The 26,643-nt window shown below is 45.4% G+C and overlaps 1 protein-coding gene across 2 annotated transcripts in view; it reads left to right on the top strand.

The window, feature by feature from the left end:
- Nucleotides 1–12,854: 12,854 nt before the first annotated feature.
- LOC142585238 (uncharacterized) overlaps nt 12,855–26,643 on the top strand; it is a 28,021-nt gene continuing 14,232 nt past the window's right edge. The window contains exons 1-6 of one of the 2 annotated variants that reach the window (XM_075695835.1): nt 12,855–12,943; nt 13,347–13,573; nt 13,662–13,745; nt 13,809–13,958; nt 14,046–14,153; nt 17,947–18,183. In XM_075695835.1, coding sequence (XP_075551950.1) covers nt 13,351–13,573; nt 13,662–13,745; nt 13,809–13,958; nt 14,046–14,153; nt 17,947–18,183 — 802 coding nt within the window. In that variant the 5' untranslated portion in view covers nt 12,855–12,943; nt 13,347–13,350. Of the gene's footprint in view, nt 12,965–13,346; nt 13,574–13,661; nt 13,746–13,808; nt 13,959–14,045; nt 14,154–17,946; nt 18,184–26,643 lie in introns of both variants that reach the window. The other variant, XM_075695836.1, reaches the window with a different exon arrangement.

Genomic DNA, 26,643 nt, shown 5'->3' on the forward strand with positions numbered 1-26,643 from the left:
CTTTCTTGGCTATTCATTTGATCTAACGGGTCGCTGCTGCATCTATAGGGACTTCCGAGTGCTTAGCGGGACTCAGTGTGTTCTTGCAGTGTCGAAGTAGACTGACTTACGGTGAGTATCGCTGGTCGGCTAGGAACAACTATTTCAATCATAAATCCAGTGCTCAGATTATGCAGAACAGTATCTGACCGTAAGAGAAAAAAAAAAGAGGGAATTAAGAACGCTCCGCTGCGGCTGGCAGTAAGACTACCACTTCCAAACCAGAGCCCTTATTCTAAAAAAAAAGGGAAAAGAAAGCTCTTACGTATAGAATTGTTCGTAAAAGCAAATTCCAGCCAGTCTGGATGCTGGGCATATTATTAGCGAAAACTGCCACCGAATGGCGGGGAGCATTTACGAACGAAAATGTGAATTCTGCTCTAGGTGTCCGCTGTGACAGCTGCTTTGCGGCCGCCAGTGGGGCTTGTGACAAGAAGCCAGTGTCACGCGTAGCTCTAGTATCTACCTAAATTACATGTTATTTTTGTTTGCAGTTTAATCAAAAGGATTGAATAAATTGGACGTTCAAGCTCAACAGAAAACGCGGACAAAGCAAGTGGACACACACGTGTTTATCAATTTGCTTGGGTCGTGTGTGCTGTTGTGCTTGAACGTTCATCTAAATAATTGACCAATCCGGCCAGACCAGTACGCTTTAAATAAATGAGACCAATCCATTCAAATGCTTCACTTCCCCTGCAGCTTCGTTCACCTTTCCTTTCAACTGCATTTTGATCAGATAATTCCTTTTGAAAGTGGCCTTGGGAAAATCTCAATACAAATTACTATAGGCGCTATGCTAGAATTATAGGTCCAAAAGCAAAACGTACAAGTCCCATAGATACTTTGGCTGGTCCTGTAGCTTCTTCTATAAGGGCAATACAATGTTCTACAAGACAAATGACATGCTTTATATGGGTCCCAATTGCAGCAATAGAAGAAGTGATACAAACTTGTATTGGACAAATCAAATGGTTTATAGGTTCCAATAGATGCTACACAAGTAGTGAGCATGATGCAAACTTGCATTGGTAGTATTGTCCGGCCTGAAGCCCACCGAACAGACCCGCGAAACGTCGAGAAAGAATGCACAAAATGTTTCGCTTTAATAAAGGAATTATGCGCTCTAAGCTGTATATTTGTTGCACTGAGGATAGTTTGGTACTGTTTGTTGTTTCACTGAGCAATTTCGCAGAGAACGGTGTTGGCCGCCAGCACATCTGCAAGGGCCCTAGTACAGATGGGGCTCTCTGTAGGTGACGATTCGATATATGAGTGCCGTTCTATGTGCGGGCTCTTTGGCGAGACAGCAGCAGCAACCACAGTCAGCAAAGTCCGGGATGGGTTCGCCTAGAAAATTACGCTTTAAAATGAACAATTCGTGCAAATTTGTAAAACAACTCACTTTGGTACACAGTTTTCCAATCTACGCCAATACATTTATAAGCTAATAGACAAATGCAGGCTATCAGTGCCTCAGGTCTATTGTTTCATAGGCCAATACCGGCTATCTGTTTTATGAATGTATCAGGTCTGTTCCATAATTCAATAGGCCTACACCGCCTATGAATTTTACCAGTGTATCGGGTATATTGTTTCGTAATCTAATAAGATAAAACCAATAAAATTTCTATGTTGCAATTTTTCTTAGAGCGGCAACGCAAAGTATACTACTCACACAAGCACTACTACCAACCACTGTACTGTTCGTAACGGCGCTTCCGGGCCGTCGAAAAGAATCTATAGTAAAGCGTATCAATTTTATAATTTAAACTTTCCAATTTGTTCTAATGGAAAGAGTCAGGTTATCTTGCCTGATTATCCAGAGTACCATATATACTTTTAACATGTGTACCTTTGTTTACAATGCTAAAATGTGAACTAGAGACAACCATGAACTCTGGTGCTTTGTTAACAGGATAGTTTGAAAGTAACGTCCGATTGCTCGAAGCTCGCTTCAACTCATCTCTGGATTGCGAAGGCATTGTACTTTGCCTCCATCGAGAACCTTCAAGTTTCGTGCCCTCTTTTATTACTTACCAGGACCATCAAGCGGCATTACACGTGTAGCATTTTTCCGCAGCAGCAGACACTTCCTAGTTCCTCCACCCTAACCCAAGTTCGACCAGAGCCTGCCTTCCCCTCACATGACGAAATGTTTATAGCATGCACATCTCGTACGAGGATCTGTTTGTGTCAAATAAAAATACGACGTAACAAAAATGGTTCTGTGAAGAAATCATTCCTCCTACTGCATGTATACACGCATCTATTCCTGTGAGAATATTGTAATACGGTAAGTTTGAAAACTTTGCAAACGCACCAAAACGTCGGCTTCTCTTCACATCCTTGATTGCAGTGTGCTTGTCCAACGGTCGGCAAAGAGCCACAGTAAACTAGTTTGGAGTGGTGAAAGGTATTCGTTCAAAACTTTGTTTATATTCATCTAGCAGTCATAACCATTTCATTACTAACTAATAATACGTAGGCCAACTTTCTTTTGAATTTCTTGCCCATATCCCGGCGCCGGCACGTCATAGTGACGCCATAGATTCTAAAGAAAATTGCTGGCTCTGCCGTAATCGAGAGTACATGTAAGCATGAAATGGCTACCGGCAAAGCAGGTTGGTTGGAGATGATACAAGCCACAATATTAAAAAAGGTGCAGTGCTTGTTGGCAACGGCACACCCCACCACTTCACACCGCACTACACCTTACTGTGCATTTGTACATATGGACGCTGCCCAGCTAGAAGAAGAAAAGCACCTGAAGGAGGCTCTACACAGCGTAGCGCCATCTCTCGAGGCGACACAATATCCGCGCCGCGGAACTCACGGATCGCTGGCGTTCAAAAGAGCACAGGCAGGCAACCCTGTCTCACCGCCAAAAGATGAAAATGAAGTTTATAACGCCCCGTATCTGCCTTTTGAACGTCGCCTATTGGAAATGAAAAATAAAACTTCAGCTATTAGAAGCTACAGCTTGAGCGATATTGAGAACAAACATTAGGAAGAACTCGAGAGCAATATTTTTGTAACTTTTTTGGGCAGTAACTAGCGTATGTAATGCGCCCCTGTGCAAAGGGTTGGGGCCAGAGATCGCATTCTCTTTAAGTTTTGACTGGTTGCCCGGGTGATCTCGTTCTCGCAACTTGCCCGGAAAATGGATCTAGCTTTTGGCTGAAGGTGACTTGAAGGTCGCTGGCAACGGGAGCCAAAAACATTCCATGCTTAAAACTTTCGCGTGTTCGCGCCGACTTTGCGTGGAGGAAGTCCTCAAACCTCGTAAGGGTCGAGTCTTTCGTTTCATAGAATGAAATGTAATCCTATTTTACATAAACTGCTAACTACTCGCAAACAGACGCCGCCAGAATCTGTGACGTCACGCGCCAGGCTAAACGTAAAGGTGGTGTCGGCACCTGACTGCGTCCTTTCTTAACTATAACTAATTTGTGAAGTTTCACGTGCCAAAACCACAATACAAATATACGAGGCACGCTGTAGTGGGCAACTCCGGATTAATTCTGACCACCTGGGGTTCTTTAACCTGCACCCAACGCATAGCACAAAGGCGTTTTTGCATTTCATTCCCATTGAAATGCGGCCGCAGGGGCCGGCATATGATGCCGCGCCCTCAGGCTTAGCAACGAAATGCCAAAGCCCCAATGCAACTATACGCCACCACGGGAGGTTTTGCACGGCGTATAATGTGCTAAACTAGCTTAACGATTTCTCCTTTGTTTCTCTTTAACCTTAAGCTCAGGCTCGACTCGAATTTTCCTATTAAATATAGATACGATACGAAGAAATGATCTCATTACACAACCGTTCAGTTTATTTGGACATAGCTTGTTGCATTTAAAAGAAGGTGACGTATCATGTGACCGGCGGTAATTAGATTTTGATTTAAGAGGTCAAATAATATTAAACCTTTCCGAAACCGCATAATTGCTTTAGTCAAGAAGGTTCAATTTAAAACTCCACCACAATAAAATGAGTCGTCATTCTGAAAACAGCATGTGGTCTAGAGTGGACGCAATAAACTTGGGAAATAGGCAAGAGGGGGCAAATGCACTTCGCAACAGGCATTTATTACGTAGATTTCGTGAGTTATCAAAAGTCTCATCCATAAGAGCAAAAAGAAAAACATTTTTCTTGTGACGGGATGGGCATAATGCGTCGCATTTGGCTGCTTTGGTCGCTTTATGGAGTGCGGATTATACGTATAATATTGATATACATCCCACTGTTCCCTTAATTTTTTCGCACTTAGAAGTACTGATAACTTCTTATTTGAATCTGTTTGAATTTTTCCGGTTTTCGTTACATCTTTTTTTTTTGAAATATTAGGCCATAATGCTATCAGTAATTAATTTTACTTTTTCTTTTAAAAGGAACAATTTAGTCTAAATCGTAAAGCCTCTATCTATTATTACTCCTCGTCACATTTGAATGCTTGTTAGTGCAGGAATCATAACTGCGTGCAGGTTAAGGTAAGCTTCCTCAGAAAGAATGCAGTATTCTTTTGCTGACAATTCTGGTTGTCATCTAACAAAGTCCAAAGAAATCAATCTCCACCATAAGAGCAAAAAGCGCTCGCGAAAAACTTCGTGGGCAACTTGCAGGCGTCTAGGCAAAACACCCTTCGGAAAACTTTGGCAGTGTGGATCAGAGGACGTATTCTGGGACGATCACTTTCGGCGATGCTATCGCCTCGGGCATCAGGCGCACGCTGATTGGCTCGTTGAGTAAAATTAGGTGAGCTGATTGGATGGTCGAGCACTATGCGTCACGCGAAGGCGATAGTGTCGCCGAAAGTGATCGTCCGAGAATACGTCCCCTGGTCGTAAACGCCCCCACGTGACTGAAGAAGCACTGTGTCGTGCAATATTTGGCGCTTCGCAGTGACAGTCGTCCCAGTGACTGATTTTCATGGAGAGACGATCGTGCATCACAGGGCACGCTTATCTACATAGCGTCAAAAGAAACGCATTCTTGTACACACCACCATTGCGAACACAGGAACAGGCTATTTCAAATGTCTCGAATCAACTCCGATCTCGAAGATGTAGCATGCCTGAAGTGCACAGCATCCAGCAGGCACGCCAAGCCAGGGAGGAGAGGCAAATAAATCTTCTCTTTATTATAGCCCTTAAATTTCTGCTCGCTGTCATTACAATATTCATTTATAGTCACTTTCGGAAGCTATAACGTGACGCCCTTTGTACCGGCCCTAGAGCAGCTGTTCATATAGCTATTCGCATCCCAAAAAGAGCAATACTATTGTTTCGCGACTTCATCGACTGCACCGTTCGGTGACAACCTAAATTTGAGAACAAAGCAGGTGCCTCTACTAGGGGGAGGGGGGGGGGCGGAGGAGTAGTAAGAGTGCAAAGACAACTACGTGGAGTGTGTTTCCTGTGTACTTTCGGCGTGGCGTCGCCCGACGTCGGCGCATTCATTTCACGCCGTTAGATAACGACGTTGTTAACATAAGCCAAATGCGTAGCGTGATGCAACCACGTGATTAACAATGGTCAACCGCGTGGTTAACCATGGCTGTAACTATTACGATTTCGGCTGGGATCCGGCTCGAAAGTATAGGCTGTCCAAGTCACTGCAATGTTAGAATCTCCCAAGAAGGTCGCAGAGGGCTTCTTCCCCTTTATCTTGAATGTCGGCTTTCGAATAACACCAGTGTTATACGGACAACATTGATTAACCGAAAGGGGTTTTTATTCTGGAATAAATCAATTTCAATGAATGAATGAATGAATGAATGAATGAATGATACCCCACAGGCAACTAGGAAGTCAGAGGGGGCGTATCAGACTGTACCTTTGATCAGTCGATATCATTCATTCATTCATTCATTGTACAAAGTACATTTTCACTTAGTTGAGGGAGTCCATAAAGGAAGCCCATAATTGAACGCTGATCTTCGTCAGAGAAACAAAATTAACAACGGTAAGCATAGAAAGGTACAGCTAAGATAACATTATAACTAGATCCAATAGGAAACAGGGGAAAAAAATTGTTAGGAGGAGCTTTACCTCCGGCCCTTCTTAAGGGCATTCTAAACGCAGAAATGTTCTAATTATAACTGCTGAACGAACTTGAATTATGTTATTTGTATTTAAAACGACAAATTATCTTGCGGCATCTATAGCATCACGTCAAAGCGGCATATTAATAGCAATTCCTCTAAAAGCGATAGCTGCTAAGTATAGAAGGTACACGAGGCGCTCCGACGGAGATACTGCACAGGAGCCAGCATTTCGGGTGAGATAGCAACGAATTAAGGCACGGACGTGGCGATGGGAGTATTGAAACTATATGTGGATTGAAAACCGCATGCGCTCCAATGGACGAAAGAACTCGTTTGTATCTACGCACAGATGTATGTAAACTATAGTGCGGAACCATTCTTCCGGCGTGACACTCGTATACCCTCATCTCCCCGCGTGTCTGTTCCCTTCCCCACAATCTTTCTCGAGTCGAGGAAGTCTCTCTCCGGGCTCTTCGGGCCGGGGCAGCCATTACATCAGCTATCACTTGTGCTTGGTATCAACCATACGCAGACATTGTCCAGTGCCTGATTTGCTCTGCTCCTGCGTCTGCAACGCGGAGGTTCGTACTTTGGACGTTCCCTGGGACAAATACAATTCGCGAAAGTGTTCATAAAGGTGGGTAAGGGAACAGTGATCGAGTTGAAGACTATAAAAGATTAATTGTGGGCAACACATTTTAGTTGCAGTATCTCTATGAAACGGGCCTGCATGATTATATTTAGCTCCATTATGACGTTATGCCGCGTGGCAACCAAGTAAAGAAAAAAGACTCTTCCCGTAGACATGCACATTATCGAGAGTATACACACCGCAGAGAATTTATCGATTATTCATGTAATTAATTATCTAATTTATTTAATATCTTACTTTACCGATCTTCCGAATAATGCTCTTTTTCCACAGCGAGTATACGGGCGGCCATGTGTAATTCATTTCAAGGAAGTAATGATAAGATAAGCTCATCGTGATGCGATTTTCGCGCGCGCTCTTTCAATCAAAGGAATTTTTCAACCTCGGTAAGATTGAGTCAGCCAGGATTATTGTCCGAAAAATAAAAAAGCAAGATATGGAAGAGCAACACAATCTCGAGCGTTGATATCTTGAAAATTCTTTCGTAAGGCCCACAGCTGACATTACTCAGAGTAACGTTTGCAGGAGCGCACCATAAGTAACAGTGGCACCAGGTGTCACGTTAAAGCATGTCTAACATAAACATGGTGATGTGGTTGAGTGTATAAAGTCCCTGTAAGTTTTCACAGCATCCATGCATATACACCTCCGTTCCTAAGGAAAAGCATCCGTGCCTGCACGGTGCCATCCTTGTGTTAAGTCTACAGGGCGTCGGTTACCTTCAAAATATGAAAAATGCGTGTCTTTACAAAGGTTGCCTTGTCCAATGTCTATGGCTGGGCATGAGGTCGCGGGTTGGATTGCCAGCTGCCACGGCTGCATATCGATGGAGGCGGAATGTAAAAAATCTGAGGACACCTTAGCAATCCTTACGAGTTGTGAATGTGAAAACACTAATGTCCAATTGAACGCCGCCGAGCGGTCTTAAGGACTCCTAGCAGGCAAGCAAGCGCGTTGAGGCGCATGGCCGCAAGGCCAATGCACTTCGATCCGTAATGTCATGCTACCTTGCCCGACTGCCGTAGAATGCAATGGGGGACGCTCCCTAGTAAGCCGCGGTGATTTCGACGTCATCGCTTTCGTCACGCCGGGCTTGGCCGTGGAAATTTCGGTCCAAGTAGCATGACCTTATAAAGCAGAGTGCACACAGTCCAGGCTTGGTGCGTTTTGATTCGTCCTTACCGAGGTGCAGTTAGAACGCAGGCGAGAGTTTGCGTGGACAAGGAGTGCACGGATAACACGGGCTTCCGAGAGCCAGGGTGACGTGACGTGACGTGGCGTCGCGGTGGTGCCCCCTCCCCTCACGAACACTTGGCGCGCTATCGCGGCAGCAGGTGTTCCCTTTCCCCTGCCTGTTCTTCGTCGAGGCGCGCTCGTGACGGGGCGTTGCAGCCAACGGGAATTCAGGTGCCGTTTTTCGCTTGTGCAGACGACAAACTAAGGCTTTTTCGTTCAAAGGGCCATTTGATGCTTTCGCATCAAAACACTCGTGCCCCGAGCACTGCATTCGCGTATACGTCAAAGAACCACAGGTGGCCAAAATTAATCCGCGGCCCTTCGCTTCATATGCCGAGTATTGCTTTTGGACATCAAACACCATCGGCCAGTCAAACTACTAATGCGTACGTCTTTAACGACACCTGTTACCTCGTTGTGTGGGCTGCAAGAGGAGTATTCGCACTTTCGGCATACGCTGCCCCTGCCGCGGAGATGTGTCCTCGGCTAAACCGGTTTTAGCAGTGTTTCAGCGCTCTTCAACATGACGACAAGCGATCGACGGGCGAAAATATCACCGGGCGAAAAAAAGTGCGCGAGAAATCGCCCAATATCGGCGAAAAATAGGCTTGCGTAATTTCGCGAAGGATAAGAAACGAAATAAGTTGTGGGCGGGAAAGATGTGGATAGGGAAGAATGCGAACGACGAAATGATGAGTGTTGAGAGCGTGTATGTCAAGAAAGAAGCCGTTCGGATAATCTTTATTAGTGTTCCGAACGTTGCACCGAATGCGGCCTTTGCGTTGAACTTTTCCTCTATTTAGTTTAGCGTGATATATACTTGAAGATGAGTTGGAACGCCCCTGAATGTGGCCGAACGAAAACGATGATCTTTCAAAAAAAGAAAAAGGGTGCAATGCAATAAAGGACTTCCGCCGGATATGATCGAACAAGTAGGTGCCAGTCCGCCGTGGTGTCGGACATGTTAGTAAAATATTGGTGCTGCGACAGCGAGGAGCGCAAGGCCGCAGCGCACTGGCTGCCTGCTGCTTGGTGACGTCAGCAGAAACGGGAAAAGCAGAACGTTGGCTCGGGTGGCGCCGCCATGGGCGAGGCTTTGCGATCGCTGCAGCCTCCCACTTTCGCTTTCGCGCGCTCTGATAGCCGAAATTCGTCGTGCCGCAGTTAGGCGGGTAATCGCAATTTTTCCACATTCAAAAGTTGATATGGCTCGTACGCAGAGTTCGCTTCGATTTCCCGGTTACAACGAGCCCGCTGAAACTAAACGTTGAAAAGCTAGTTGCAAGATCTTTGTTAATTAATGACTAATTACCCTGCATCACCCGTCACCCCGTGGTCGCCACCGCTGACGCGTCATGCGTCCGAAGGAACCGTCCATTTATTTCAAAGCGGCTATTACTAAATATTACTTAATGTATTCGTAGAAACACTCTCTATAACGTGGTCAGGGTTAATTGAGCGCAGTCTCGCGTTCGATGAGACACCTTTCCGTCTATTTAGAAGGGACCAGGGATGTGCTGAACGACACTATAGATACTCGCGGGCCGCCTGCTTCTTGAGACGCGTGTGTTTCCATGACGCCTCCATCTAGCCCCGCCATGTCGAACTTCGCCGCGCCGTTCACGTGTAGTGCTAAAAAGTGCGAATACATTTTGATGTGCTATACTCTTTAGTGCGTAGTTTCGTCCCATAGCAACAGTTGTCATCATCCTCGATCGTGAGCACACTTTTCTCTTATAAACTTGGCTCGGTACAATTGGTTGTCATGCACGGTAGCCGGGACGCGCCAATTAAGTGCGCATTATTGAAGAATTGAAGCCGATGTTATCATGTTTTCGGCTAGAATTACGCTACTAACGTTGTAACATTTTGACAAAAGTGTACAACTACGACGATTTCAAGTCGCGATGTTGCAGGGAAAGCCGGAACGGCTACAGCCTTTCCTCCTGCACAAGAACACGGGTAAGGTGACCGTGCATGTGATTGGCACGTGACCAAAAGCCAGCAGTCAGCACTTTACCGAGATGATAGCTTGATGTTTTGTAGACGCTGGTCAAGTAGGCCTCAGTAATAAATTTTTACCGATATAGTGCATGCATTCGTCGTCTTCGCGCGTCCAGTATTGACTCCACGCATTGATGACGCCCTCTCTCATATAGGGCTACAGTGCAGTTATCACAAGCTTCTCATGTAGTGAACGCTTTTTACGCCATGAAGCCGTTTGTCGCGTAAGTGAACACGAGAACGTAAGTCAACACGAGGCGTATCTTAGCTATACACAATAAGACTGGCACTCCTAACCGAGCTTTACCTGATTTACCTATGCGTTCCGAATTGTCCCCAAGCACGCAGACACGCTTTTCGTTGAAATAATGCTGTGCAGCTCTTATTTCGCGAATGAGGCTTTCATTTCCGGAGCCTTTCTTTATTTTTTCGATCATGCAAATAACAGAGCGCTGCAAGCAGTTGTAAAATGCTGGTAGGATGATTCGTAGGAGCACACTTTTAGCGTGCAGTTCATAAATGAGTCATTCGTTTTATGATCTGCCGGCGAATTACAACAAGACGTTCATGTGCGAGATAACTGCATAACCAGTAAATAAGGTAATTTTCATTCGGTAATCTTCATAACCCCTTCAGACACGGCGTACACGTTTGTGGGCGCGACTTATCTTTTCCATAATTGTACAGTGGTTGTAAAGAAATAGACAACGAGTATTAAACTTTGAGTAAATTGAACATTGTGATTTCTTAAAGTACACCAATTTCATCCCTGAGTGAAATTTATCGCTTCAGGCAACCACTTTGGTGAACGCACTACCAAAGGCACTACCGTGCTTCACCAAAGCCACTAGCTTGCTTTGGCTTGGCGGGACGTTTGAAGTGGGGCGTTTCGGTAGTAAATGCGAAAGATTATTTCTCCCTTGTTGTAATGATAGCACCCAATACTTAACCTGCGCATGTAATTCGAACGGGTGATCCAATATTCTGTTGTAATAGCAACTATATGGACACTCCAAGCTTATTTCTGCCGTCGCCGTCGCCGTGACGTTCTGTATAAAGTCCAAGGGCAATAAAATCGTCGCCGCGCGCCGTGTGCTCTATGTGCGAGTGAAAGCGTGCGAGGGTGAGCCGGCGGTCCCAGCTCAATCTCGCGCACTTCTGAAAGGGAGGAAAGTGGGGAGGGAGCGCGACATCTCCCGTAGCGCGCAAGGCTCCAGAGGGGGGAGGTTAGAGAGAAGGGGGTGGATGGGGGTCGTTCTACTGCTGCCGTGCTTCCTCACTCCAGATATTTTGACCGGTCAACCTCTCTGCCTTTCATATCTCATTTATCTCTCTCTCTTTGACAGCAAGTTTCCAGAGTCATCGAGTGAGATGTGTTCATGTTTGCTTGCGCGCGCGTGACAGCATGCATGGGCCTTATAATGTAAAACTATTCCAAAATGTTTTCATTCCAATCTCCTGACGTCAAATTTGCGTAACAGCCGACGCAAGCATCGGGCGGTCACCCTCAGGGTTGTCTGAATAGAACAATCAAACGCTCTCCTCGTTCATAGGAGATCACTTTTGTTTGCTGGAAAAACGAATGACATTGCCTACGCTGAGCGGCTTGTCTTATCTAATTGGCTGACAAGAGGCGAGGAGCACGCTGAAGTGGAGAGGGATTTGGTTGGGCCAAGCCACTGCCCTGAAAATCGACATCCGGAAGAAGAAGGTATGGCCGGCGTCTGCGATTGGTCAGCATTCCCTTATTTAACTCGCGATGGCTGGTCGAAAATCGCGGTGGCATGCAACGGAAACTAAAGAATCACGCCAAAATGGATCCTCAGCAAAGAAGAGTTGGCAGAAAGAGGTCGTAAACGTGCCGAAAGTGCTCGAAAACATTACGCGGTCGAGCAAAAAGTTTCGTTATACGCAAATAAACCCGTGCTCTCCGGCAGATGAGAGCGTTGGGCAGATGCGAGTAGCGAGTGCCTTAGCGATCGGCGGCAGCCATCTTTTATTGCTTTCGGAACGGGGCTGCCTGCGGCTATTCAGAAGAAACTCAGTTTTGTTCGGTATATTAATGCACCTTTAACGCGTTCACGTCACTTTGACGCGGTGAGTTTTTGCGGTTTTGTGACGTCGCGTGACAGGCAGGTGAAGTGGGTGCAGCCCGAAAGCCTTTCACCAATAGCCGAGGGCTAATGGCGAAAAGGCGTCGAATCAGAAATAACTATTTTGCTTTTGTTCGGCCAGATCATGCATAATCAGTGTGCACACGTCATATCAGATGGGGAGCTATCGGAGTTTTCGTGACGCCCCGTGACAGCCAAGTGAAGTGAGGGTGGTCCAAAAAAGTTTTTAACCAATCGCATAGGGCTGATTGCAGAAATGAAATAGAAAAGTTTGGAATAGTTTTACGTTATAGCGCCCTCTGTTAACCTAGTTTATATGCGTATGTTTACAAGTTTATACGACCGATAAAACTACTGTCCTTACTTCGTACAGCTGTCCACTAGTTTGCTATCGCAATCGATGCTGCGCCTCTCGGGCGAAACTGGGACTTTTTAATGAAGAAACGCAGCATTGCTGAATGTACAATAAATGAATATTTAATTACTGTGTAATTATGATAGGTCATTATATAAAATGCACAAAGTTATTCCCCCACCTTGACTTGCTTTCTGTATGGAGTCTCCAACACCTTGGCATAAAATTATGCAAAAATTTCGCACATGCATGAAAATTACAACACAACAAAAATAGATGTTCATACTTAAGGGATATAAGTAAATAATAAAGTTTATATTACGTTATTTTTTTTATCTTTATAACCATCATATTGTAGTCGTCATGGAAAGCCCAGTTCAGAGGATGACTAGTTTGACGCGATCGCATTTTGCCGCTGGCAACAGTGAGGGCTGACAAAGACGTGTCGTCAAAGAGGAAGAGTTGGAAGCTGCTGTTTATGCCAAATCGCCCGGGTAAGGTACCAATTTTTCCGTGTAAGTTAAACACGTAACGAACAGTCTATGTTAGTCTCAGCGCCAGAAACATGTTTGTTTCCTCTTCCTAGTACATTTCATTTAGTTTCACTCGTCGGAATGCAGCAGTAGTGAAGAGCGCGTCAGCTGCCGTGCGACTAACTGAAAGAAACTATTTGCTTGTAGTGCTGTTTCCTTTTGCGCTAGGTACTATGACCGTCTTTCTAACTATCGTTTACATTTTGTCAACATGACAGTCTTGCTGTCATGACACTGCGCTGTGTTCACTCACCGTGGCGTACGTGCTTGCTACGAGGAATGTAATTGCACTGAAATGTTTACACGTCCCGGCTATCAGCTGGCTACACCCGTGACTTGTTTTCTTCGTTGTACCCATTTGCAGCGCGATGAATACATATCACTCGTCAGGAAATGAGGAAGCGAGCAATTTTGCTCAGATGGATTTGAGCGGCAAACTAATTATAAAGGCGCAGCTGGGCGACGACATACGCCGCATTCCAATCCACAACGAAGACATCACGTACGACGAGCTAATACTGATGATGCAGAGAGTGTTCCGAGGCAAGCTTTCCAGTAACGACGAGGTCACGGTGAAGTACAAGGATGAAGGTAAATACAGGTGCACCATTTGCTCCGCCTTGATGGGTGTGTCTTGTCGACTGCTGCCAACATGGACTTTCGGTTATGACTTTTGCAGATGGTGACCTTATTACCATTTTTGACAGCTCAGACTTGTCTTTTGCCATTCAGTGCAGCCGGATACTGAAGCTCACAATATTCGGTTAGTCTTTTTCGACATTGGTACCTTGGCAAGTCATTTGAAGGATCTCTCTGGCCATTGCAGTGAACCAGCAACCAGTTCCATTGGAGCCAGACGAAATTAAGCACCTCAGGAAAGAGCTGCAGGAAATTAGGAATGTTGTAAACCGCCTGCTGGACAGATTCGAGCCCCGTCACTTTGTCTCCAACAGTTCAGAGCCAGAAGACAGTGCGGGTAAGTCAAGCTACATGTATTGCTGTTTGTTGTTGTTTTTTTGACAGTTTGGTTAGGGTTGATGCTTTAATAAGCCTTCCCCATCAGGAACTGCTCAACTGAAAGCCGCTAATGCTGTCGCACCAAAGGAGTTTGACCCACTTGCTTCCAAACAGGCGGCTGGTGATGAGCCAGGTGCACAGATTAAACCCAAAGGTATGTAAAAAATTGTGTAGGTTAAAGTTAATAACCCAAACTAAATAATGGACGATTATTCTCATGAAACATTCACTTTGCTAGCATTGTGTATCCATTATTCTTCCAAGTGCAGCTTCTACTCTGCTTTTCGAAGATGTTGATCATGGAGGATCACAAACCACTGATGTGGCAGCCACACCGGTGTAGTGGATTGAAGCCATACTCATCCACTGAGAGCAATGTTTCCTGCATGATCTGCACTTACAAGCAGTCATTCAATTCAACCATTCTTTTTTACTTGAAAGTTCTAAGGATTCAACACAAGATAACAAGCTGCTTTGATGGTAAAGAAGATTCGGAGACACTGTGTTTAAGAAAAGCAACATTGGATATGGACTCCTCTAATTCAGGGCTTGTTCTTTGTAGAATGGTGGAAGAAAATGATAAATTTGTCACTATAGATGGCTTAATCAGCCTTATTTGCTACACAGTGGCTCTAGGTTGCTACATTGGGATGACTGGCACATCAGTTCTGTTATGTTGCCGATCACAAGCTGGGATCATTGTGATGTCACTTGTGTCCCATGAGGACATGCTGTGCTTGGTGCGTTTGAACGGCCACATTTGGAATTCCTCAGTCGCCATCCACTAAGGTACTTGAGACTCCTTACCTTGATTACAGTGTACATGGTTATCTTTCAAAGAAAAGAAAGACAAAATTTACTGCCAGCATTTGCTCTTTCGAAGGTGCATCGACAAATCTTTTCACACCTCTTTTTGCTTTATAAATAGCATCCATTTCTGTAATCACTTTGAGACATACGCACCTCAAGCATACAACAAATCAAGAATTACATAATCTTTTATTAGAACCAACTCAACACTTCGCCAAAATGGAGTGTGGCATCAATCGTGTTAGGCAGTTTCTACTTTGTTATAGCGCAAGCTAAACGACAGACACAGAAAGGCACATTTGACAAGCACTGTTAGGCAGGGCTGCTTTGCGCCTTGCAAAAAATCTGAGGTGACAGTCATCTGATATCCCTGTCACGTGGTTCAGTTAGCCCCTGTGCAGCATTCGCAAATCACACCGTCATCATTCCATCGAAAGCAGAACTGTGGGCCCATTGAGAAGATAAAATGAGAAAGGTTCTCCGCATTCCGACAAGAGTGACAGCAGAGTACCACATTTGTGTATTGTTAAATTCGGAAAAGCACAGAGTTAAGGAAAAAAGAAAGGATGAGTCCACATTTTCTTGCACTTTTCTCATAGCCACTAATGCTATGTAGGCATTAGAACATTGTACTGCATTTGGGACATGCCCAGGTCAGAATAGAACAAGTATTAATGTTTTTTTGCAGGAGTACAAAAAAATCTGTGATGCCATCGCTGCCATGTTGTGGTCCATATACAGTGATAAAGGGCTCTCTCAGAGTGACAAGGATAAATGACCAACTGCAACGAAATTTAATTTTTTCTACGAGGGTTGAACCAGAAATAAGGTTCCCAAAGGGCGCCAGCCACACGGTAAGGTGCGAGGTGAAATCTGGCAGCACTGCTGCGCGCGGCTGTTCCCCGACTTTCGATGCTCTCCGGTGGTGCTTCGCTGTGCTGCTCATGCTTGCTCAGCAGCCGTCCGATATGGAGGTTCCCATTGTTGTTCCTGCCAAGTGTGAGATTCGTTCTATAATTCGCTTTTTGCATGCCAAAGGGATATTCATCATCAGTTGACAGAGGTGTATGGTGGCAAATGTATGTTCGCTTAACACGTCTGAAAGTGGTGCTGAGAGTTCAGTGCTGGTCGGAAGGAAGTTCACGATGAAGAACGGAGTGCAAGACCATCAGTTTCAGAGGCTGTTATCGAGGTGGTCCAACGTGAAGTGCTTCAAAACAGGAGGATTACTGTCCATTAACTTGTTGCCCAGATTCCTGGGAGTTCTTAAGGTACAGTGGAAAGAATTTTGACTGAGAAATTGCGGTATCACAATCGTGCTCGATAGGTACCGTGATTGTTGACATCAGACCACAAGGAGAAACGCCTTGACTGCGCTCGCCAGTTTCTTCAAAAGTGTCAAGAAGATAATGAAGGATTGTTGGACTCGATTGCTATGGGAGACGAAATGTGGGTGTTTCATTTCACTCCCGAAATGAAACAAAAATCCAAACAGTGGCGTCGCCCAGAGTCACCAGTCGCAGAGAAGTTCAAACTCCTGCTGGCAAAGTCATGGCCAGTGTTTTTTTTTTTTTTTTCGAGATCGTATGGGGATACTGCTGATCGATTTCATGGAACGTGGGACAACAATCAACTCGGACAGTTATTGAGCAACACTAAGAAAGTGAGGCGAGCTATCCAGAACTGCCGGCGAGGATGTCTAGCAGCCGGTGTAACACTGCTTCATGACAACGCCCGACCTCACGTCTCCCATCAAACCCAGGAACTTTTGATAAACTTTGAGTGGATTGGTCATGCCCCACCCACCGTACAGTCCAGACCTCGTGCCTAGTGTTTATCACTTGTTCCCAAGTTAAAGGAACATTTGAGTGGTAAACGCTTCCGGAGTGACGATGAAGTCAAAGAAGAGGTGAAGTGCTTCCCCAACGGGTTGGCGGCAGAACACAGAAATCTGAGCACCGTCTACAAAAATGTGTGGAAAAAGATGGCGATTATGTAGAAAAATATAGCAATGTTTCATCTTTATAATGATGTAAATTTCTATGAGAATAAACAATGTTGTCTATTTATAAAATTGATGGGAACCTTATTTCTGGATCAACCCTCGTAAATTTGTTTAAAGAGAGTGGTGTATATCACTGGAGCAATCTCGGCAAAGCTGCCAAGCAGGTACTTCTACAACCCCTTGTTGGCAGCCTTTAAACGGCATCTAAGTAGACGACGTGTGCACTTAGTGGTTGCCATTGTGAGCTTTTTCAGCACGCCGCTCGCGCTACCTTATCTCAGAGGTCATACCATGGGGCTGCGCTTTCTAGGTCATGCGTCACTTTTGGCGAGCAGTAGTGACAGCTTTTTTTTTAAGTTCCGTGTTAGAAACAGCTATTCTTGGAAATATTTCATGACGCTTCCACTCATACATCAAGCGTAAAATTTTGCATGGAGGCTCCTCTGTATATAAACTAAAGCTAGCCTATTTGCGCAGTCCAAAATTTCATTGCAGTTGGGTTTTTAAATAAAAAAATAAGTTATCATTCTGTGAAGGTGAAAATTTCTGGTTTCATGTTTTTCTGATTGCCACAATTGGATGGAGGCTACATTTTTCTTGTAAAGAAATTGGGTGTACATTGGATTTCTTTAAGAGCATTAACATTGTTTCTACATTAATACCATTGGGAGCTCTGATGTCATTTCTACGTTAGTTATCTACTTTGAACCTGTGTGGATTGGATTCAGGTTAATTGGGTAAATATTGCCAAATGTAGTAGTGATGTGTTTGGGCATCTTTCATTTTTAATGCCTCTTCTTTAATTCAACTTGCCTGATAATTGGGACATTTTCAACGGTTCCATCAAGGCTGAAGTAACGGAAGTCGTCTGTAGTAAACTTTGCTGCCAAGCTCTCATGCCATGATTTTGGCACTGTATACAGTGAAGCTTTGATATAAGGAACATGGATATAGCAAATTATTGGATATAAGGAAGTAAATATAAAATTTACCTTTTCTTTTTTAATATCAGCATGCGTGCTTACAATGAATATCGAATACAGCTAAGGTATATTTTTGTTCACGATAACAAGGTTCAGCTGTAGTAGCTTGAAATAGCTGGTAAAGCGCTGCAATTGTACTCCTGTTGCAGGTGAAAATGGCCGGGTGGGCACTCCAGACAGCATCTCTAGCCTGGATTCAGCTGCGGCCACTCAGCAGAAGCTCCATCTGCAGCAGCAGCAACATCAGCAGCAACAACATCAGCAGCAGCAGCAGCAACAGGCACATCTTCAGCAGCAGCAGCAGCATCAGTACCCTCAGCATCCCGGTCATCCTGGAGTTGCATACATGGGACCGCCGGGGGCACAGCAGCCTTACACACCTCAAGGTTGGTGGTCCTCTAATAGCTGGGAGATTTCCTCATGAAATTGGTGCCCAGGTATCTCTTCCATTTCTATTGCATGTCGACTTCATGACGACTATACTCATTATCATATTGTTACATATTACATTGGTACTATACATATCGGTACAAATTCTGGTGACAACTACACTAGTCTCATTTCCTTCAAGAATGCCAGTGAAAAGCTGATTTTACCTGTCATTTACTTTAAACATGCTAAATAAGGCATATGTTGTTTTAGTTCTTTGTTTTTTGTATGGCAATGTCACATTTATTGCCATTAAATTGTAATTTTCCTCCTCGCCTGCAGGACCTTGCAGTGCAATGACAACGTTTGCATGTGACAGTAAACGCTAGTGAACACAAGCCAGCCAGAGCTCTCACTGTCAGTGTTCCATAGCAAAATACGGTATGTGTGTCTCCTGCCACACCTGTTTGTAGTGCTTGACTGAGACGCAACAATAGCCTAAGCAGCGAGAGCCTAAGTGGAAGAAAAACAGATGTGCAGTTGGCCACAAACATTCGTGGAACACAGGACCTGTGCAGAACAAATTTCTGCTTTGTTAAATAGGCGCTAACAAGAAAAGTAATTTGAGCTGTGTTAGTAAATTATCCTTCTGGAGTATTAAATTCCACTCTTACTGTTAGAGGAGGCTTTGTCAACCAGAAAAGGCGTGAAAACGAAAAACAGGTGGCAATGCTTCCTTGAAGTTTGCACTGCACCTTGCCGTGATATTGTGAATTCAACCCTTGTGGGACCGTAAGATTTGGCTGAATTATTCGAAAGGTTGAATTAACAAATGGCGGCAAACTGAACGAACTCGCATATATTTTGTTGCTTTAAGTAGTCTGTCGTCACCAGACTACTTCACTACAGTGTTACAATAACTGTACAGTCAACGACCTATTTTCGGACCCTCTAGGGAACGTAAAAACGTCCGAAAATTCAGGCAGTCCGAAAAAATGAATGCATGCAAAAAAAAGCACTTTTTTCTTTTTTTCTAGGGTCTAGAGGTAAAGGGCGAAGTACCAGGTTTCCGAAACGCTGCCAAAGCATCAGTGAAGTGGCTATAAAAAAACGCATTCAAAAACTCTGTGTGCAGCCGACTGCCGGTTTATTATGTACATGTACAATGTACATCGTCGGGCAGCCGGTTTTATTGCTGCAGTGGCTTCAAGAACTTGTTGATTGTTGTTTGGACGGCGTTCCGTTTGCATGCGATCATATTCACCTCAATCTGAGCCAAGGGTCATGGCTCATGGAGCCAAGGGTCAGGAGCCAAGGGTCATGTCAGCACTGTACGCCGATGAAAGAGTCAACAGTGCTCGCGTCAACTCGGCACTTGTAGGTGGCGCAGGCATCGGCTCCTCATTTTCAACATCGGAGTCTTTTGAATCCCCCACAACCTGCCACCTTGCTCCATGCCGAACTCCTTGCTCATGTCAGCCTGCGATGGACCGCTCACGACTTGCTTAATAATGGCAGCTTTCTTCTCCATCGTTAAGCGACGGTACTGCTTTCCGTGCTTCGATGCCATCGGCAAGGACGACGAAGACGGAGTGGGGGCCATCGAAGGCAAGCGAAATCCTCAAGTTGCGAACAGTGGAGCTCGCAGACGAGCGTTGAAGCACCTAGGCCTAGCGTCACAGAGCACACTTGACACAACAACACAACCACGCACCACGCTAGCCAAAACGTAACCTACGCATATGGCCTACGCAAATGACCTACGCAAACAAATGCACAAATGAAATGGCGCCACTGCAGAAACTCCGCCGGAGGCGAAAGCGGAAGTGCGGCGATGAACAGAGCCAGCGTGGCCAGACCAAATCGGTGTGTGACGGCTAGATTTGGCTAGTTGTAGTTCAAAGCGGTGATATGCTTCGGCTGCAAGTCTATTTCCTGCGCAAGGGCGCTGCACGAGGAGCCAAAAGACCTTCCATCGCGTCAAAAAGTTCGGAAAATTGGACGGCGGGGGGTTCAAGCGTCCGAAACTTCAGATGTCCTTATACATTGATTCTATGGGGCTCGTGCCGGTGCCGCGAAGATATCCGAAATATCAGGCACGTCCGAAAATTTGGCCATCCGAAAATTCAGTCGTTGACTGTATATGTCACCGTCGCTCAGTGGCCTACTGATCTCAACACTGTCGTCGGCACTGAGAAAATTCTCAAAAAAGATAGCCCAGGGCACAGTGCAAGTTGTAGTAATCACTGCAGTACAGGTTTCTGCCAACTCCGTCATTGGCTAAGGAAGCAGTATCACTGTCTGCAGAATTTCTTGTGTTTTCAAGCTTCTTAGCAACCGCTTCACACATAAGGAGGCACCGGATTGGGATCAAATTAACCGAAGTACCATTTGGAATTCTAAATAGAAAAGTTTTTTTACGATAGCAATATGTGGTTTATCACCAGGTCCTTCCAGTGTGTTCGAATTAAGTGAGAACTCGAATTAACACGATGTTGAAATAATGAAAGCCGACTGTACAAGTTGTAATTGTAGGGCCACAAAAAGGGGAAAAAAAGTTTTACCTGCATATAAAATAGATCAGGAACACGTACCAAACATTGTTAGTATTTCATTATCAAAGCCAGGCTGGCTGCTTATCCACCCTCGCTTTCCTTAGGCGATCCATTGCCACAGAAATCCAACCTCAAGTGAAGAGAACCGTGCTGTCCATAGCATTCTATATTCTGCTCACAAGGTTTCACAGAAGGGCACCTATGTAACGAGAAACCAAGCGCAGCTCATAGAAAGGGTAATGTGGAGTAGAAAGCAAAGTAACACATGCATTTCATACTGCAAGTAATGTAAAAGGGCTTCACGTTAACTTGTGTTGACGGACAAGGAGGGTAGCATTGCGGCACCATGCATATAGTAATCTTATATATACATGACTGTTCATTTATATCATTGCAACCATTACTTTTTCTCCATTGCATTTTGCTGCAGTGGCTAAATGCTCATTGCAAGATGCAGAGGGCATTGTCGCTTTATGTAGGCGTAGACTGCGAAGTCCTCCTAGATTTCAGGAATGGATCTTTTCTGGGGATCTCGGTAACTTTGTCTCTTTCTGCTGCATGCAAAATGCGCTTCTTTGTGTCGACGATTCCCTGGCCGCTCCTTTCAGTCATTTCAAATACAGTTGCCGACTGATTTTGCAGACTCCTGAAATTTTGACATGCTTGATTATTCGGTTTGCTTCGCGGCACTGCCATTCTCCCCATAGACCATAATGTATAACAACTGCCGAAAGTTTGGCCACCTTGCAACCTCTCATCTGATTTTTCTGACACTCCTTGAGCCAACTCGATCGAGAGCACCATGCACAGACTCTGACCGGTGCGTGGTTCGACTTGCTGAATGCTAGTTTTGTTTTGAATGGAGCCTCCTTGCTGCCCAACGAAGTGGCACTACTGCAAATCCCCGCTCATGATCACATGATCATCGTTTTTTGTGGCCACTGCAGTTCCGATCTCAGCTTAGTTAGCCATGTCAAGACTATCCAGCAGCTGATTTGTTTCTTCCATCGTGCACGACGCTGCAAGTAGGCCACGTTTTTCATTTGTGCGACTGGTGTCGGCATGACGGCGTGGTGATGTTTGCGTTGTGTGCTGTGTCGAGGTTGCGTCGATCCAACACGGCATACGGAAACATCACGTCAAGTGTCTAATGGCGCCGACAGTGCCCGCGCAGACTGTGCTGGGGAATGCCGGCAAGCGGGTGCCGGGAGGCCTAGGATTTGTCGCCTTCCAATGTGCTCCCTACCGACGCCGGAAATGTTTTGCCGAGATCTGCGCAGTGGTTGCATTGCGATTCCGGACACCGTCTCATTTGACAGTTTCACAGTTACTGACACTGCTGCACTGACATGCACAGAACTCGACGATGGCGATATCATTCGTCAGGTTTCTGCTGCACCGCCGGACGATGACTCCGAGTCGGAAAATGACGCACTATGTGCTACGCTGCCGTCGCATGTGGAGCGTCTACAAGCAGTGACTGTGCTTTCAGCTGCCTATAGTGACCGTACGTCCCTCTCTGAGATTTAGGCTTATCTGATTGCGCATTAATGGAACAGCGTGCAACAGCGCATTCACGATTTCTTCAAGCCTACTGCTGAGCCCAGAAAAGTGGAAAGTGCTTGAAAATAAAGGATTTCTTTTTTTTATTATTAGTCTGCTTTTTCGGACACCTGTTTATTCGGACATTTCCGCAGTCCCCGTGAGGTCCGAATAAACGGTCGGTGACTGTAGTCACACCATGGCATGCTTGCGGGTAGTGTAGGAAGTTGAAGGGGCCCGAACCACCCCTTGGAGGAGTAGTAAATGTTAATGAAAAGAGAGAAGGAGAGGTCGGCCTGGAGGGCATGTCTCTAGCCTGCTACTCGTCACTGGGGTGAGGGGAAGTGGGAGATACAGAGAAAAGTAGGTGGCAGGTGATTATGTTATGGTACAATGAGCTGCTATATACTCATTCTCCAATACGCGGATGCGCTTTGTAGACACAACAGACGCAGGAGTAATACACACAGGAGTAACGCTTGTCCACACAAAATGTTATAGCACAAATACATTTTGCACTATCTGCACGTCTCACGGGTTGTAGAGGCGATCATCTTACCCAGTCTCGCATAGAAAGTTCAAGAGTGACTTATGGTGCGTTGGGCATGGTAAACTCTTCTCCACGCACCTAAAATATTTTCTTCCAAAAGGGATGGGAGTCCAAGCAGTCAACACTAGACTTTAGTATTCTTCGCTCGGCCGCGCTTGGCCACATATTGAGGGCACACGCAAAGTATGTGAGCTATTGTCTCAGGTGTTTGACAGACACTACAGTCATGGTCCTGCTCTTTTCCAATCTTGTGAAGGTATCTGTGACCGTACACAAAACTGAGCCGTAATTGATGGTTGAGTGCTTCCTGTCCTCTCCGTAACCAAAGTAGAAGCCAGATTCGCAAACCAAGAGGATTTGATGGGGTTATGGAGCAAGGCATTGCTGTGATACCGTGAAAAGTTAAGTGTTATAATCTTCCCATCGTGTGTGCCTTTTTTGCCTCTGCATCAGCTTGTTCACTTCCAGCTTTTCTATAACAGCTAGGAATCCACTGCAGCACGATGGTATGCCCGGATTGAGATGCCTCAGCAAGCAGAAACGTGATATCATAAACCAGAGGACTATGTGCAGTTCTGTCATTCATATAATTGCTGATGAGTTGCAGTACTGGTTTTGAGCCACAGAACACTGTCCATTTCTCGAGGCTGTGTTACAGTATGCAGTGGACTGCTTCTTGAACGCTGGTCAACTCAGCTGCTCTAGACAACGTTCCGTGTCCTATCTTGAACTGTTGCACAATCCCCACTCCAGGTACCATGTACAAACATGCCAACTCTTCAAATTTTCCATAAGATATACAATTTTCGAGCAGTCTTACGATTTTACGAATCTTGCTTGAAATTTTACGGAAAACATTTTATTTGCGAAAAAAGTGAAAATGTAGTGAAACTACACCCCGGTACCTTGCGCCGCCACGAGAGAGCAATACATATGCATGGTATCATCATCAGCAGCTGCAAGGTTGTAGTGGCTTCTGTTGTCTACTAGGGGAGTCATGAATCCATATCCAAAGCTCAGTAGTGCTGATAGCGCCTCCGCAAACCTGTTGCCATGCTGTTGCTTTGTACACGCGGGCACGCAGGTTTGGACTTCAGTCAGCTTCAGTCACTGCAGTGTTGGCCTCGCCTTTTGTGTGAATAGCTGCCGCGACGGACGCAGTGCGACTCCAGCCTGTAGCGGCTTCACAGTGCAATGGCAGGCTCGAAGCCCTGACAATACTTTCAAGTGTTTGTGAAATCCTGCACGGCAGAATTTCCATGCTTCTGTCGTCGAGGAAAGGGGAGAAGTTCGAATTCTGCACCACATGTGCCTGTGATGGAAACATCTCGCATGGTGGCAAGTCTGACATCAAGGTCCACATCTCTTCGAAAAAGCATCAGGGATGCATGCGAGCCACGGACAGCCAGCCAAGTCTAGCAAGTTTTGTATGCAGCAGCAACGACCTTAGTGTGATTCGTGCAGAATGCCTCTTCGCGGCGTTTTTAATTGAACACAACATCCCGCTGAGTGTCAGCTATCATGCCGGACCACTTTTTCAGAAGGTGTTCCCCAAGTGCGAAGAAGCGAAATGCTACACCTGTGGACGAACAAAGACGACATCAATTGTTCAGGAAATGGCCGCCGACGCGGAGACTCTTTGCTGGATGCCCTAAAACAGCAAGTATTTTTGATTGCTGTGGATGGCAGTAACAATAGGGACACGCAGTTTTACCCTATTGTTGCGACATATTTCGTTAAAGTCGAAGCCGCCTTCTTTGCCTCGGGACAATCCAAGGGAAAGCGACGGGTCACAAGATTGCAAATCTGGTTCTGGGCAAGATGAAGTCTCGGTGTTTACCTGTAGGAAACCTGTTGGCTATGTGTTCGGAAAATGCCAGTGTCATGATCAGCACGAAAAGCAGTGTTTCTACTGTATCGAGAGAGGCTCAACCAGGTTTGATAGGGGTTAGTTGCCCATGCCATCTCATCAACTTGGCCACCCAAAAAGGACCTTCATGTCTTCCTGTAAAGGTTGATGAGGCTTTGGTTGAGATATTTTTTTACCTAGAGAAAAGCTCGAAACGAAAAGATAGACTTGTAGAGTTCCAAAAAATGCATGATGCCGAGGTCAGAAAAATGTTGCAGCATTCGCCGATTTGTTGACTGTCGTTGGGAAAGTGTTTGAAGAGGCTGCTCAGCCAGTAGAAACCACTACTCATCCTTTTTTTTATCTGAAACCAAGCAGTGCAACAAGCAGAGCTTGTTTTTGGAGTCATACCAAATTCCAAGGACTTCCTCACAAACCCCCAAGAACCCTGCACTGACCCCAAAGTCTGCTACACATCTTCACAAGACTGCTGCAGGCCTCTGGAAAAAAAGCACCGACGGCGATGAACTCTCACTTAAGAGGAAAGGAGATCATTCTGGACCTCAAGCAAAACACTGAAACCATACCAAGGATTCTGGGGAAGCGAGCCACATGACCTGTGAGGAGCACCTGTTTTATTTTTTGTCATCAGAGCTAAACCAGGCATGCCGTCTTTTTCTCGAAAACGTTATACCTCTTTTTGAGAAGGCAAGCTGCCTTCTTCATGCACAGGCTCCTCAGATTCATGTACAGAGGAGCCTCCTGAACTGCCTTTTTGAGGATCTCCCGACTAGATTTGTGCGCCCAGGTGTTGTTGAGGCATGTCATTCATTGCTGGAAGTTTACTGTGGAGCTGCAGAGAACCAAAAAGGTGTTGAAGACATAGTCACTGGCAGCACAACCTACTCTGTGGTTGAGACACTGAGCTGCATTGAGAGAGAGCAGTTCTTCTCTGCTGTACGTCTGTACTTAATGGCAGCATGCGATTACATTTGCTACAAATTCCGACTAGGAGACATCAATCTCAAGATGGCTGAAGTTGCTCAAGTACAAGCTCTGGAAACTGCTTCATTCAACAGTGTACATCATTTTATTAAGGCATTCCTGGCTATCCTACCCCAGCACAGCGGCGAATCAAAGAAGAAGCAATTGGCACACTTAAAGGTGGGTTTGCCAACTTGCAAACATATCAGGTTCCAGCCGACATATTGAATGAGCCAAGGTGCGACGTGCAGTGGCCGCAATTAGGAAGTGTTCGAAGTGTCGACAGATCGCTCAGGTTCCATAAAATTTCAGTGGTTCTGCTGGGTATTCTCTCCATTCTCCACAGCAGGGCTGAATGTGCGAGAATATTCAGCACTGTGAACAAAACTCGGAGTTTCATTCGAATCAAAGAAGAAGCAATTGGCACACTTAAAGGTGGGTTTGCCAACTTGCAAACATATCAGGTTCCAGCCGACATATTGAATGAGCCAAGGTGCGACGTGCAGTGGCCGCAATTAGGAAGTGTTCGAAGTGTCGACAGATCGCTCAGGTTCCATAAAATTTCAGTGGTTCTGCTGGGTATTCTCTCCATTCTCCACAGCAGGGCTGAATGTGCGAGAATATTCAGCACTGTGAACAAAACTCGGAGTTTCATTCATCTGTGTGTGAGAAAACACTTGAAAATCTGCTGATGGGCAAGGGGCACTAGAGTGGTACTTGCTTTGAGCAAACGTACACGGAGAAGTTTCTGAAGCAGGCAAAGTTGGCAACAGCAAAATCGTTGCAAAAATAAATTCTGCCCCAGTGAAGTTTGCTCCCTTTACTCTCCCGGACACGGATTTCACTGGCAGTTGTGAAAATGTGAGTAAGGTTGTCGCAGAAGGTAAATCCCTTAAAAGAAAGAAAGTGCTGCTGCACCATCCCCCTCGCCTTCCCCCACCACGATAGTTTTACAAATTTCCAAATCTTCAGGTTGGCAGGTAAGGTATGAATGATT

The sequence above is a fragment of the Dermacentor variabilis genome, chromosome 6, assembly GCF_050947875.1.
Source record: "Dermacentor variabilis isolate Ectoservices chromosome 6, ASM5094787v1, whole genome shotgun sequence".
NCBI classification, from domain to species: domain Eukaryota; kingdom Metazoa; phylum Arthropoda; class Arachnida; order Ixodida; family Ixodidae; genus Dermacentor; species Dermacentor variabilis.